At 43.8% G+C, this 15,954-nt stretch overlaps 1 protein-coding gene across 1 annotated transcript in view; it reads left to right on the top strand.

Moving 5' to 3' along the window:
* The window catches only part of zc3h18 (zinc finger CCCH-type containing 18), a 36,111-nt gene extending 24,861 nt beyond the window's left edge, over positions 1-11,250 (top strand). Inside the window, 6 exon segments of the mRNA XM_046352660.1 lie at positions 6,702-6,812; positions 8,098-8,297; positions 8,426-8,655; positions 9,059-9,158; positions 9,392-9,491; positions 10,197-11,250. Coding sequence (XP_046208616.1) covers positions 6,702-6,812; positions 8,098-8,297; positions 8,426-8,655; positions 9,059-9,158; positions 9,392-9,491; positions 10,197-10,398 — 943 coding nt within the window. The 3' untranslated portion in view covers positions 10,399-11,250.
* The last annotated feature ends 4,704 nt before the right edge of the window (positions 11,251-15,954 follow it).

Raw genomic sequence — 15,954 nt, 5'->3', positions numbered from 1 at the left:
CTGTCTCTCACACCGCTGTGGAGGAATTTTGGCCCACTCTTCCATGCAGAACTGCTTTAACATTTGTGGGTTTTCAAGTATGAACTGCTTGTGTCAAGTCCTGCCACATCTCAATTGGGATTAGGCCATTGCAAAATTTCAAATGTGCATACTTTTTAGCCATTTTCATGTAGACTTGATTGTGTGTTTTGGATCATTGTCTTGCTACATGACCCAGCTGCACTTCGCCTTCAGCTTACAGACGGAGGGCCTGACATTCTCCTGTAGAATTTTCTGATGCAGGCAGAATTCATGGTTCCTTCTATTAAGGCAAGTCGTCCAGGTCCTGAGGCAGCAAAGCATCCCCAAACCATCACACTACCACCACGCTTTACCGTGGGTGTAAGGTTCTTACTGTGGAATGCAGTGTTTGGTTTTCACCAGGCATAATGAGACCCATGTCATCCAAAAAGTTATACGTGTGACTCATCTGTACATAGAACATTCTTCCAAGAGTCTTGATGTTCTTCCAGGTGCTTTTTGTCAAACTTGATTGAACTTTTTGGATGAGATGGGTCACATTATGCCTGGCGAGAACTGAACACTGCATTCCACAGTAAGTACATTGGCCTACCCACTTGGAAGTCAGGCCCAGCCAATTAGAATGAGTTTTTCCCCACAAATGGGCTTTATTACATACAGAAATACTCCTCAGTTTCATCAGCTGTCCGGGTGTCTGGTCTCCAAAGATCCCGCATGTGAAGAAGCCGGATTTGAAGGTCCCGGGCTCCGGTTGAGCCGTATGCGGTTGAGGCCGGTTGAATGTAATAACAAATTCTCCAAAACAACGTTGGAGGTGGCTTATGGTAGAGATATCAACATTAAATTCTCTGGCAACAGCTCTGGTGGACATTCCTGCAGTTAGCTATGTGGCATTGTATTTTGTGACAACTGCACATTTAAGAGTGGCCTTTTATTGTCCCAGGCACACGGTGCATCTGTGTAATGATCATGCTGTTTTATCAGCTTCTTGATATGCTACACCTGTCAGGTGGGTGGATTATTTTGTCAAAGGTGAAATGCTCTCTAGCAGGGATATAAACAAATTTGTGCATATAATTTGAAAGAAATTAGCTTTTTGTGCATATGGACATTTTCTGGGATCTTTCATATCAGCTCATGAAACATGGGACAAACACTTTACATGTTTCGTTTATATGTGCAGTTTTGTCATGCAACACAATGCCACAGATGTCCCAAGTTTTGAGGGAGCATGCAGTTGGCATGCTGACTGCAGGAACGTCCACCAGATCTGTTGCCAGAGAACATCATTTTCATTTCTCTTCCATAAGCTGTCTCCAATGTTGTTTTTGAGAATATGGTAGTATGTCGGACAACCTGTATGGCTTCGTGTGGGTGAACGTTTTGCTGATGTCAACCCTGTGAACAGATTGCTTCATGGTGGCAGTGGGGTTATGGTATGGGCAGCCATGAACAATGAACACAATTACATTTTATCCATGGCAATTTGAAAGCACAGAGATACCGGGACGAGATCCAACGGCCCATTGTCATCAAATCAAATTGTATTGGTCACATACACATGTTTAGCAGATGTTATTGTGGGTGTAACGAAATGCTTGTTCTTCTAGTTCTGACAGTGCAGCAATGTCTAACAAGTAATATCTAACAATTTCACAACATATACACACAAATCTAAGTAAAGGAATCAAATGAATATATAAATATATGGACAAGCAATGTCAGAGCAGCCTAGACTAAGATACAGTAGAATAGTATAGGATACAGTATATACAGTGGGGCAAAAAAAGTATTTAGTCAGCCACCAATTGTGCATGTTCTCCCACTTAAAAAGATGAGAGAGGCCTGTAATTTTCATCATAGGTACACGTCAACTATGCATTTTATTTCTTCTGAAAATCACATTCTAGGTTTTTTAATGAATTTTGCTCTGGTGCTCTGGATCAACGTGTACAACAGCATGTTCCAGTTCCTGCCAATATCCAGAAACTTAGCACAGTCATTGAAGAAGAGTGGAACAACATTCCACAGGCCACAATCAACAGCCTAATCAACTCTATTGCGAAGGAGATGTGTCACGCTGCATGAGGCAAATGGTGGTCAAAACAGATACCGACTGGTTTTCTGGTATCTGTATTCCCAGTTGCGGAATCAATAGATTAGGGCCTAATGAATCATTTCCTTATATGAACTGTAAATCAGTGAAGTCTTTGAAATGGTTGCATGTTGCGTTTATATTTTTGTTCAGTTTTATAGCTTATTGGTAGTGAACACTGTTGCTGCTCCACTAGCTAGAGACTTCACTGGGTCTCATTTTGATCTTTTGCAAATCAAGTTGTTTTCATTATTTTCAGGCTGTATTTCACAGGTAGGCCTAATACCAGGCCTATTTGTGTGGGTGTGTTTTATTTTTATTGAACTTGCATGACTGGTATCCCTCAGCTCACAAAGACACTTTGTGTGGTAGCTAGATTAGCATCAGGAGGGGCCTTTTCCGTGAGCATTGCTGTGTGTTGGTGGAAGAGCTATCCTCTGTCTGAGGGTCAGCTGACACTATGGCCTTCATCAGAAAGAACCTAGGTCTGGTGCTGTGCTATAGAAGGGAAGGAAAGCACAGTGTGGGGGCAAGCCACTAGCTTTGGTTTCTCTGCCTGCCTTGGTAGAATACACTAGGCTCACTCTATGTGTGTGGCGTGGTGTTCCCTGTGGAAAACATCATGTAAAACGTTTTGTCCAGTGGTCCTGCAGCTCTAAAGACACATTGTCCTCCCATGTAAAAGGACTTGACCACACTTTTTATGTTAGTCATTTTGTTCAGCAATTATTCATAGTTAATAGGGTGACAGTTTTATACTTTTGCTTGACTCCTATTTAGTGGAACATGATCCATTACTTAAATTCATACCATGCATACATTTTGAATAGGCTACTGTATGAATGCTTTTCTTTGATCTCCACTTTTAGTGGTTTATAATATTGAAAGGATGGGAAAAGTAGTTAAGTACAAATATGTGTGCTTTTATGTTAATTTCATTTACATAGAGTGCTTTGGAACTGATCACCAACCTCCATGTACAGTCGTGGCCAAAAGTTTTGAGAATGACACAAACATTAATTTCCACAAAGTTTGCTGCTTCAGTGTCTTTAGATATTTTTGTCAGGTGTTACTATAGAATACTGAAGTATAATTACAAGCATTTCATAAGTGCCAAAGGCTTTTATTGACAATTACATGAAGTTGATGCAAAGAGTCAAGATTTGCAGTGTTGACCCATCTTTTTCAAGACCTCTGCAATCCACCCTGGCATGCTGTCAATTAACTTCTGGGCCACATCCTGACTGATGGCAGCCCATTCTTGCATAATCGATGCTTGAAGTTTGTCAGAATTTGTGGGGTTTTGTTTGTCCACCTGCCTCTTGAGGATTGACCACAAGTTCTCAATGGGTTTAAGGTCTGGGGAGTTTCCTGGCCATAGACCCAAAATATCTGTGTTTTGTTCCCTGAGCCACTTAGTTATCACTTTTGCCCTATGGCAAGGTGCTCCATCATGCCGGAAAGGGCATTGTTCGTCACAAAACTGTTCCTGGATGGTTGGAAGAAGTTGCTCTCGGAGGATGTGTTGGTACCATTCATTATTCATGGCTGTGTTTTTAGGCAAATTTGTGAGTGAGCCCACTGCCTTGGCTGAGAAGCAACCCCACACATGAATGGTCTTAAGATGCTTTACTGTTGGCATGACACAGGACTGATGGTAGCGCTCACCTTGTCTTCTCCGGACAAGTTTTTTTTCCGGATGCCCCAAACAACCGGGAAGGGGATTCATCAGAGAGAATGACTTTACCCCAGTCCTCAGCAGTTCAATCCCTGTACCTTTTGCAGAATATCAGTCTGTCCCTCATGTTTTTCCTGGAGAGAAGTTACTTCTTTGCAGCCCTTCTTGACACCAGGCCATCCTCCAAAAGTCTTCGCCTCACTGTGCACACCTGCCATTCCTGAGAAAGCTCTGTACTGGTGGTTCCCCAATCCTGCAGCTGAATCAACTTTGGGAGACGGTCCTGGCACTTGCTGGACTTTCTTGGGCGCCCTGAAGCCTTCTTCACAACAATTGAACTACTCTCCTTGAAGTTCTTGATGATTCAATGAAAACATTTTTGATTTAGGTGCAATTTTTCTGGCAGCAATTTCCTTGCCTGTGAAGCCCTTTTTGTGCAATGCGATGATGACGGCATGTGTTTCCTTGTAGGTAACCATGGTTGACAGAGGAAGAACAATTATTCCAAGCACCACCCTCATTTTGAAGCTTCCGGTCTGTTATTTGAACTCAATCAGCATGACAGAGTGATCTCCAGCCGTGTCCTCATCAACACTCACACCTGTGTTATCGAGAGAATCACTGACATGATGTCAGCTGGTCCTTTAGTGGCAGGGCTGAAATGCAGTGGAAATGTTTTTGGGGGATTCAGTTCATTTGCATGGCAAAGAGGGACTTTGCAATGAATTGCAATTCATCTGATCACTCTTCATAACATTCTGGAGTATATGCAAATTGCCATCATACACACTGAGGCAGCAGACTTTGTGAAAATTAATAATTGTTTCATTCTCAAAACTTTTGGCTACGACTATACATGGTTACTTGGCACAAGAACAGGCAAATCAAATTTAATTGGTCACATACACATATTTAGCAGATGTTATTGCGGGTGTAGAGTAATGCTTGTGTTCCTAGCTCCGACAGTGCAGTAATATCTAATTATTCACAACAATACACACAAATCTAAAGTAAAAGAATGGAGTTAAGAAATATATCAATATTAGGACAAGCAATGTCTGAGTGGCATTGACTAAAATACAGTAGAATAGAATACAGTATATACATTTGAGATGGGTAAAGCAGTATGTAAACATTATAAAAGTGGTCAGTGATCCCTTGTCTATGTATATAGGGCAAAAGCCACTAAGGTGCAGGGTCGAGTAACTGGGTGGTAATCGGCTACGGATGGCTATTTAACAGTCTAATGGCCTTGAAATGGAAGATGTTTTTCAGTCTCTCGGTCCCAGCTTTGATGTACCTGTACTGACCACCTCTTCTGGATGGTAACGGGGTGAAGATGAATTTCTTCAGTTTCCAGAGGTTGAAGAGACGCTGTTGTGCTTTCTTCACCACACTGTCTATGTGGGTGGACCATTTCAGATCATCAGTGATATGTACGCAGAGGAACTTGAAGCTTTTCACCTTCTCCACTGCGGTCCCGTTGATGTGTATAGGGGCATGCTCTCTCTGGTGTCTGGAGTACAGGAGGGGGCTGTGCATGTACCCTGTGTTGAGGATCAGCAAAGTGGCGGTGTTGTTTCCTATCTTCACCACCCGGGGGTGGACCGTCAGGAAGTCCAGGACCCAGTTGCACAGAGATAGGCTCCGAGCTTAATGATGAGCTTGGAGGGTACTATGGTGTTGAAGGCTGAGCTATAGTCAATGAACAGTATTCTTACATCTGTATTCCGCTTGTCCAGATGGGATAGGGCAGTGTGATGGTGATTGCATCCTCTGTGGATCTATTGGGGTGGTAAGCAAATTGAAGTGGGTCTTGAGGTGTCAGGTAAGGTGGAGGTGATATGATCCTTAACTAGCCTCTCAAAGCACTTCATGATGGCAGAAGTGAGTGCTACGGGGCAATAGTCATTTAGTTCAGTTACCTTTTGCTTTCTTGGGTACAGGAACAGTGGTGGACATCTTGAAGCAAGTGGAGACAGCAGACTGGGATAGGGAGAGATTGATTATCTCTGTAAACACTCCAGCCAGCTGGTTTGCGCATCCTCTGAGGACACGGAAGTAGGAAGTACAGTAATATAATTGATTGATTGCACAGATCTCATGTGGTATCAGAATAGCTTCAATGGAACTATTCACGTAGTGCAGATTGTATTCCACAACCTGGCACTACTCTGTCTGTTCATGGTTTAACAAAATAGTATATGTTGCTTAGTTTGGCAAGTGGAGTAGGACAGCTTGTTAATAAGATGAGTAGGACTTGAAGACATGCTATTGTAGGCTGTTTCTTGGGTTTTCCTCTCGAGTGAACTTGTATTGTCAGTCAGTTTATGTTAGTGTTTCTTCTATATTTACAAAACAAATCTGCCGGGACGCGCTTTTTTTTTTTTTACTCAAGTTATTGCGCTAACACTAACTTCGAACTGCACGCAGAGCCATGCAAAAATCTCACATTATCCCTTTAAGATCAGTGGCAAGTTACAATGTATATAAGTAAACAGAGAGCAGTGGCGCAAATGAGTGCCTCGAGTGCACAGCCACCGCTTGCTCCTCATAATCTCCCTACAGTGAAGAGGCGCCCATCAGTTCTATTTCAGTTGGTGGCAATATAATTAAATGTTCATGCATTTTGGAGTAGAATGTCCTTTTTAAAAAGTCACCAGAAGTGGCCTTCTCACAGTCATTCTACAACAACACTCCTGCTCTGACTAAAATCTTCCGTCATATGTGATACCACACTCCATTCCTCCTCTGCAGGGACAGTAGTTTGTTTTCTATTATATGAATATGACCTATAAACCCTTGCCAAGTATGCAATGGGACTGATGCGTTGTTACAGTGATGTACAATCTGCTATTAAAAGTATGCTGATCTTTCCTCTCCTGTCTTTCTATTCCCCTGCTCCAGGCAGACGGTCAGTGGCAGTGTGAGTGGCAGTAGTTACTCTGGCTCCAGCTCTCGCTCAAGATCCCACTCCTCCTCTGCAACCATCTCACCTTCCGGGTCCAAGAAGTCCAGGTAGAAATAACAGATCCTACTTCCACTACTGAGTAAATGCGGTGGTGGAAAAGTACCCAAGTGTCATACTTGAGTAAAAGTAAAGATACCTTAATAGAAGTAAAAGTGAAAGTCACCCACTAAAATGCTACTTGAGTAAAAGTCTAAAAGTAATTGCTAAAATATACTTAAGTAAAATATACTCAAATTCCTTATATTGGGAATGGGGTGGTAGGTAGCCTGGTGGTTAGAACGTTGGGCCAGGTTGCTGGATCGAATCCCTGAGCTGACGAGGTCAAAATCTGTTGTTCTGCCACAGAACAAGGCAGTTAACCCACTGTTCCCCGGTAGGCCGTCATTGTAAATAAGAATTTGTTCTTAACTGACTTGCCTAGTTAAATAAAGGTAAAACAAAATGTATATTAAGCAAACCAGATGGCACCATTATTATTAAATTACGGATAGCCAGGGGCACACCAACACTCAAAATTTACAAACAAAGCAAGTGTGTGAATTAGACCATTTTCCTATCTTTGCTAATCATTCAAAATGTAACAAGTACTTTTGGGTGTCGGGAAAATGAAAAAATAACATTTATTTTGGGAATGTGTTAATGTAAAAGTTGTCAAATTTAAATAGTCAAGTACAGATACCCCAAAAAAACTACTTAAGTAGTACTTTCAAGTATTTTTACTTAAGTACTTTACACCTTAGGATAAATGAGCATTGCACTGGTTTACACACAAATACAGAATAAACTACAACGTAACGTCTGAGGAAGTGATGCTGAACGGGTATTCCTTCGCCCACAGCTTAATTATTAGGATATTGGTAATCCTCCAAATCGACAAGATGTTACTTGGTTTCTTTTCATACCACACTGAACAAACTACATATAGAAAGCCATATATGATTGCTTTAAAAGCTGGCAATTATGGTGTTTAATAAAGCACTTTGAAACGGACATGTATTGAATCCTTTCTCTCTTCTTGCTATGTATCCACTGGTCAACTTTGTAGAAAATCCAGGTACTATGTCAATTTATCAGCCTTTTTCCCCCCTATACATCTGCTTCTCTTCATTCCTATTAACTGTAATTCATCTGTTTGATTGATTTCTTCTCCATGTTGCCCCACCATTCACTCATTTGTTACCCTCTGTACGTGTGTGTTGTAATCAACTTTTTTCTCACTCTAAAATATACATATTTTTACTGTGATGTATGAGTTAAACTACGTGTAAACAATGTGTTTTTGTGGCGCAGCACTGAGTCTCTTTCCCTGTGTTCTGTGTGGTCTCTGTGCAGGTCTCTGAGTGTGAGCAGTGTGTCTAGCGTGTCCTCGGCCTCCAGCAGCAGCTCTGTGAGGAGCGCTGACTCAGATGACATGTACGCCGACCTGGCCAGCCCTGTGTCGTCAGCCAGCTCCCGCTCCCCAACCCCAGGACACCCCCATGCACGCAAGGAGAGGGGCCCCCCACGGGACAGGGACCCCAACAAGGACAAAGGTAGTGGTCAGGCTTTTGTTATAGACTCTTGACTCACTCTGTATTGTGTTTATGTTGGTGTGACACAGCTATAACAGAATCGCAGCATTTATTGGTTGTTGGTGACATACGTAGTGCTCTCCACACAGGGAAGCCCACTAAGAAAGATGAGCCCCATCCCCCCAGGGAGGACCGGAGGAAGATGGATCCCTCAGGCCTCCCTCCCAGAAACACTCACGGTCCCATGCCCAGGTCTGGGCCTGGCAGCAGGGGCCATGGTCCTGGAGGCCACCCCATGCACCCGCCGCACGGACCTCCCATGGGTCCCCCTGGAGGTTACGGCCAGCACAAAGACATCAAACTTACGCTCCTCAACAAGGTGACTAGTACTGGATTACTGTTGGAAGTCCCCAACCCAGGTAGACTACATGTGATGAGTCTTTGAAGTTCTCTGAAGAGTATGTAGATACGAGTTACACTAATATCACACCCTGTGACACTGATGTCATTACAGGGTTTTGACTTTGGGGAAGGACAGTCAGTGTCTGACTTCCTCATACTCGTTATGATATCAGTGAGACTGAATAAGTAGATATATTATTATCAAGCCTCTGTATACAATACTTTTGTTTTCGCTAACATTTACTCTCGGTTAACTGAAAAACAAACATTATTTGAATACCACCATTTAAGATGTGATTTGATCTCAATTTAATGTACTCCATTTTGCATTTGGTGCTTGTTGAATGTCTGACGAACCATGGCTCTCTCTCACTCTGTAGCAGCAGGCAGAGCGGGGTAACAGGAAGCGATACATGCCTTCAGACAAGGACAGGCCGACCTCTCCCCTCAGCAAGAGGATAGCAATGTCTCCTGAGAGAGGTGAGGGCCTCAAACTGTCCAGAAAAGTCAGGGATGAATGTGTTCTTTCCAGGGAAATCACACAGACACACACGCAGACACACAGACACACACACACACAAATATGTGGTTCAGTTAACCCAAATGTGGAAATCCAACACCAGAGAAACCTCACAATAGGCTGCATTCTCTATGATCTGTCCACACGTCCCTGTTGTATTGTTGGTAATCAACTTCCCCTCAATGTCCTGCAGGTCGTGGTGACAGGAGGATGCCTGGACGGCCCCCTCTCTCTCCTAGAATGGACCGGCCTAGAGGCCAGGGCCCTCGTCCCATGCCCCCACCGGGAGAAAGGTAGGTGCCCTCTGTGCTGCATCTCACCCCAGATCACACACATGACCCCAACCTGCCACCTCTTTGTTGGTGCTGCCCTTCTCCACTGCAGTAGTGATGTCATTTTAAGATTTTAGAGCAACCACAATCCTTTGTTTTGAATGTGGATCAAGTCACGAAAGTGGAATCCCAGAAGTATATGATATTTAAGCAATAAGGCCCGAGGGGGTGTGGTATATGGCAAATATACCACGGCTAAGGGCTATTCTTATGCATGACACAGCGTGCCTGTACACAGCCCTTACCCGTGGTATATTGGCCATAAACCACAAAGCCCAGGGGTGCCTTATTGCTAATATAAACTGTTTACCCACGTAATTGAATGTTTTGTCATAGAAATGGTCTGATTTGACAAATCAATACTTGTTTTATGTTCAAGTGTGTAAGGAGGGCAGTGAACCTGACACAATGCTGTAAAGCTAAAGAGACTTCCTTAGTTGGAAATCTAGTGGCCAATCAGCATTCAGGCCTCGAACCACCCAGTTTATAAACACCAATAATACACAGGGCATGTGACCATGGTGCCACACCATATAGAAAACTCACACAATGTGAGCCAAATCTACAGGTATCGTCTCTACCCTGGTAGATGTATCCTCATGATAACCCTTGTAAATTGTTATAGGCTTGAGGCTCTAAACCCAACCTTGTTATTTCCCTGTTTAGAAAACGTCCTCTGTCCCCACCACCCAAGTCGTCTGGGAAAGGTCCAGGGGGGTTGTCATCGGGCTCAGGCAAGCAGCCCCCAGGCGGCCCGGGCTCAGGCAAGCCTAGCAGCACACTGTCCCGCCGTGAGGAGCTGCTGAAACAGCTCAAAGCTGTGGAGGACGCCATTGCCCGCAAGAGGGCCAAGATCCCTGGGAAATAACCCTCACCCTGCTCGCCCGCCTGTCTGCCCAAGTCACCCAGGCAACTACAAGCATCAAGGGACATAAAATCACCAATCCCGTTCATGACGCCTAGCGTTCTCTGGAGATTTTAAAAAGGTTTCTGTCCCAAAATGTAAAGGCTATTGTGTAATTGTTCCTCGACAAAATGGCCACCAAAACATTTTTGCTTGTTTGCCCTCAGAGAGAGGTTGTCTTGATGATTTTACAGTACTGAAGAAATTTAGTAGCAGGGTGTCATTGTTGCTCTCTTGTCTGTTTAATAAGAAAGGAGAATATTGACATTGTCTCAATGATATGGTGAATTTATATACTTTTGATCCACTCTCTCGGTCTGCCCCTTTTACTGTCTCATATCTCTCATGTCTTATTTTTATCGATTTTTTGTTGTTATTTTGGGGTTGGAGTTGGTCTTGCCCTGTTCGATTCTAAAAATCCTGGAAACCGCTTCTAGGCTCCCATCTGGTTCTCTGTACAAACATTTAGCTTCTGTATTCATTCAGACTGAGAAACATTGAACACGCTCAAAGGACCTCTTGTTCATGGTGGTCACATCTTAACCAATTACTTTTCCTCTTCTAGGTCTGTGCATTGTGTTATCTTACAGTGTGTATTTTACATACTATTTTCAATCATAGTGAGCATATGACAAGCACCCTTTTTTTCTCAAGTGTATGATTATAGAGAACAAATTGACAAATTGCTTTTTTTTCTCCAGCTCTTCTCAAGTGATAAACTGTTTTATTTGTCCCACATTTTTAGTTGACACAGGAGTGTATGTTTGTGCTTTTGTGACAAAAGGCTTCTAAATAAACTATTTTGATAAAGCAAAACCATCTGAGCCAATTCCTTCTCTTCACACCCTCACTCTGCTACGTTTCCACGATCCTACATGACTTTGGATGAATAATTCTTGAATTGCTTGTTTCATATTGTTTCTCACAAGAGATGGCGCTTCATGTACTGCATGTTAACATACATTTTCACTACCAAATATAATTAAAACACCTTGACTATCTCATCATGATTACTGCAGATTGTATGCATGTCAATGGGCAGGACACAATTTGGTGCTTTCAATGGTGGGGCAAGGACATCACGTTAACTTGTTTTGCCCCTACTAGCACTGACTTTAATAATGACTAAGATTTGTGGTTGTCCCACCTTATTTAGGTGATTTAGGATCATGGCTGGCTTCCTGTCCTGGCGATGGCTAATTTCAGCCTCTGTGCGCAGTGTGCTCAGAAATAACACATTCTTGTTTTTCTTTGGGAGGTAGGAAACTAGAGTGGTGGTGGGCGTGAAGGCAAACCTTGATAAGACCTCTCTGTCCTTTGACGCAAGCAGTGCAGGTGGGATCTCAGGGATCTGCTAACCGTTAGCTGTCTTATCGGCTGCTATCTGAATAGACAATCGGACTATTTATTTATTATTATTATGTTTTCTTCTTGGGCCTCTATAACTATATCTATTGTTTTTGTTGTTGTGTGATTTGGATTAATCCCCTCTACCACACGGAACCCCACTAATCTACTGACGGAACGTGAGAGGTGGCTAAATCGCCGTGACCCCCAACCAACCTCTCCACTCACCGGACCCTTTTGATCACTCGACTAAGCATGCCTCTCCTTAATGTCAATATGCCTTGTCCATTGCTGTTCTGGTTAGTGTTTATTGGCTTATTTCACTGTAGAGCCTCTAGTCCTGCTCACTATACCTTATCCTTACCTATTAGTTCCACCACCCACACATGCAATGACATCTCCTGGTTTCAATGATGTTTCTAGAGACAATATCTCTCTCTTCATCACTCAATACCTAGGTTTACCTCCACTGTATTCACATCCTACCATACCTTTGTCTGTACATTATACCTTGATGCTATTTTATCGCCCCCAGAAACCTCCTTTTACTCTCTGTTCCAGACGTTCTAGACGACCAATTCTTATTGCTTTTAGCCGCACCCTTATTCTACTCCTCCTATGTTCCTCTGGCAATGTAGAGGTGAATCTAGGCCCTGCAGTGCGTAGCTCCACTCCTATTCCCCAGGCGCTCTCTTTTGACGACTTCTGTAACCGTAATAGCCTTGGTTTCATGCATGTTAACATTAGAAGCCTCCTCCCTAGGTTTTTTCTATTCACTGCTTTAGCACACTCTGCCAACCCGGATGGTCTAGCTGTGTCTGAATCCTGGCTTAGGAAGACCACCAAAAATTCTGAAATTTTAATTCCAAACTACAACATTTTCAGACAAGATAGAACTGCCAAAGGGGGCGGTGTTGCAATCTACTGCAAAGATAGCCTGCAGAGTTCTGTCCTACTATCCAGGTCTGTACCCAAACAATTTGAACTTCTACTTTTAAAGCCGCCTGCTATAGACCACCCTCTGCCCCCAGCTGTGCTCTGGACTCATATATGAACTGATTGCCCCCCATCTATCTTCAGAGCTCGTGCTGCTAGGCGACCTAAACTGGAACATGCTTAACACCCCAGCCATCCTACAATCTAAACTTGATGCCCTCAATCTCACACAAATTATCAATGAACCTACCAGGTTCCTCCCCAAAGCCTTAAACACGGGCACCCTCATAGATATCATCCTAACCAACTTGCCCTCTAAATACACCTCTGCTGTCTTCAACCAAGATTTCAGCGATCACGGCCTCATTGCCTGCATCCGTAATGGGTCAGCGGTCAAACGACCTCCACTCATCACTGTCAAACGCTCCCTGAAACACTTCAGCGAGCAGGCCTTTCTAATCGACCTGGCCGGGGTATCCTGGAAGGATATTGATCTCATCCCGTCAGTAGAGGATGCCTGGATATTGTTTTTAAGTGCCTTCCTAACCAACTTAAATAAACATGCCCCATTCAAGAAATTTAGAACCAGGATCAGATATAGCCCTTGGTTCTCCCCAGACCTGACTGCCCTTAACCAACACAAAAACATCCTATGGCGTTCTGCATTAGCATCGAACAGCCCCCGTGATATGCAGCTGTTCAGGGAAGCTAGAAACCATTATGAACAGGCAGTTAGAAAAGCCAAGGTTAGCTTTTTCAAGCAGAAATTTGCTTCCTGCAACACTAACTCAAAAATGTTCTGGGACACTGTAAAGTCCATGGAGAATAAGAACACCTCCCAGCTGCCCACTTCACTGAAGATAGGAAACACTGTCACCACTGATAAATCCACCATAATTGAGAATTTCAATAAGAATTTTTCTACGGCTGGCCATGCTTTCCACCTGGCTATTCCTACCCCGGTCAACAGCACTGCACCCCCAACAGCAACTCGCCCAAGCCTTCCCCATTTTTCCTTCTCCCAAATCCGTTCAGCTGATGTTCTGAAAGAGCTGCAAAATCTGGACCCCTACAAATCAGCCGGGCTAGACAATCTGGACCCTTTCTTTCTAAAATTATCTGCCGAAATTGTTGCCACCCCTATTACTATCCTGTTCAACCTCTCTTTCGTGTCGTCTAAGATTCCCAAAGATTGGAAAGCAGCTGCGGTCATCCCCCTCTTCAAAGGGGGGGGACACTCTTGACCCAAACTGCTACAGACCTATATCTATCCTACCATGCCTTTCTAAGGTCTTCGAAAGCCAAGTCAACAAACAGATTACAGACCATTTCGAATCTCACCATACCTTCTCTGCTATGCAATCTGGTTTCAGAGCTGGTCATGGGTGCACCTCAGCCACGCTCAAGGTCCTAAACGATATCTTAACCGCCATCGATAAGAAACATTACTGTGCAGCCGTATTCATTGATCTGGCCAAGGCTTTCGACTCTGTCAATCACCACATTCTCATCGGCAGACTCGACAGCCTTGGTTTCTCAAATGATTGCCTCGCCTGGTTCACCAACTACTTCTCTGATAGAGTTCAGTGTGTCAAATCGGAGGGTCCGCTGTCCGGACCTCTGGCAGTCTCTATGGGGGTGCCACAGGGTTCAATTCTTGGACCGACTCTCTTCTCTGTATACATCAATGAGGTCGCTCTTGCTGCTGGTGAGTCTCTGATCCACCTCTACGCAGACGACACCATTCTGTATACTTCTGGCCCTTCTTTGGACACTGTGTTAACAACCCTCCAGGCAAGCTTCAATGCCATACAACTCTCCTTCCGTGGCCTCCAATTGCTCTTAAATACAAGTAAAACTAAATGCATGCTCTTCAACCGATCGCTACCTGCACCTACCCGTCTGTCCAACATCACTAATCTGGACGGCTCTGACTTAGAATACGTGGACAACTACAAATACTTAGGTGTCTGGTTAGACTGTAAACTCTCCTTCCAGACCCATATCAAACATCTCCAATCCAAAGTTAAATCTAGAATTGGCTTCCTATTTCGCAACAAAGCATCCTTCACTCATGCTGCCAAACATACCCTTGTAAAACTGACCATCCTACCAATCCTCAACTTTGGCGATGTCATTTACAAAATAGCCTCCAATACCCTACTCAACAAATTGGATGCAGTCTATCACAGTGCAATCCGTTTTGTCACCAAAGCCCCATATACTACCCACCATTGCGACCTGTACGCTCTCGTTGGCTGGCCCTTGCTTCATACTCATCGCCAAACCCACTGGCTCCATGTCATCTACAAGACCCTGCTAGGTAAAGTCCCCCCTTATCTCAGCTCGCTGGTCACCATAGCATCTCCCACCTGTAGCACACGCTCCAGAAGGTATATCACCCTAGTCACCCCCAAAACCAATTATTTCTTTGGCCGCCTCTCCTTCCAGTTCTCTGCTGCCAATGACTGGAACAAACTACAAAAATCTCTGAAACTGGAAACACTTATCTCCCTACACTACCTCTGAATGTAACCAGTTGCTCATCCACTGTCACGTCAGGCCCTGGGTTGTAGAGGACTGGCAGCAAGACAAAACAACCTCTCTGAAAATGGCTGCCAGTTTGTCTCGGTCGACCGCCGAACGCCGCCCAAACAAGTCTTGACTCACGGTCATCAAATCGTAGCAGTCTTGACAATGTAAGTGTGAAAGAATATTGAGTGGCATTGGTGGCATGGAAAATCCCCTTCCACATCTACCCATCCCTTTTGACTAGCTGCAGTTCAGTCTAGGACAAGTCATCAAATTTCAAGTTGCATAATATCATGGAGGTGATTGTTTTCATGCAGGTCAGTCTCATCAATCCCTTTCCAGCTGTCTCCACTATTTTCGAAACCCCTTCAGATTTGTCAGTGTCCAGGATGTTTTTTCAAATTGCCCATGAACAGGTAGAATGTCAAGGCCATGTCATGGGTCAAAATGACCAAGGACAGCGGGAGGGTTAAGATTAAATGTGTTTCCATGGAGGTGACATGTCATGATAATTTCTGCCATCCTGCCCTGGTGGAAAGTGATATGCTGAACTGGTCAATGGACCATTTGATTTAACATTTTTTATTGGAAAGTGAAACTTTTAGCATTGGGGAGTTCTTCTTCTTCTTCTGAAAGATGATGCATTGTGCTCTGGGTTGTATTCCTCCCCATCTTCGTCTTCTGACACATCCTTCATGTTTCCTC

The sequence above is a fragment of the Oncorhynchus gorbuscha genome, linkage group LG01 (genome assembly GCF_021184085.1).
Source record: "Oncorhynchus gorbuscha isolate QuinsamMale2020 ecotype Even-year linkage group LG01, OgorEven_v1.0, whole genome shotgun sequence".
NCBI lineage: Eukaryota > Metazoa > Chordata > Actinopteri > Salmoniformes > Salmonidae > Oncorhynchus > Oncorhynchus gorbuscha.
The sequence above is the reverse complement of the archived record's forward strand: the minus strand, read 5'-3'. Positions and strand labels throughout refer to the sequence as shown.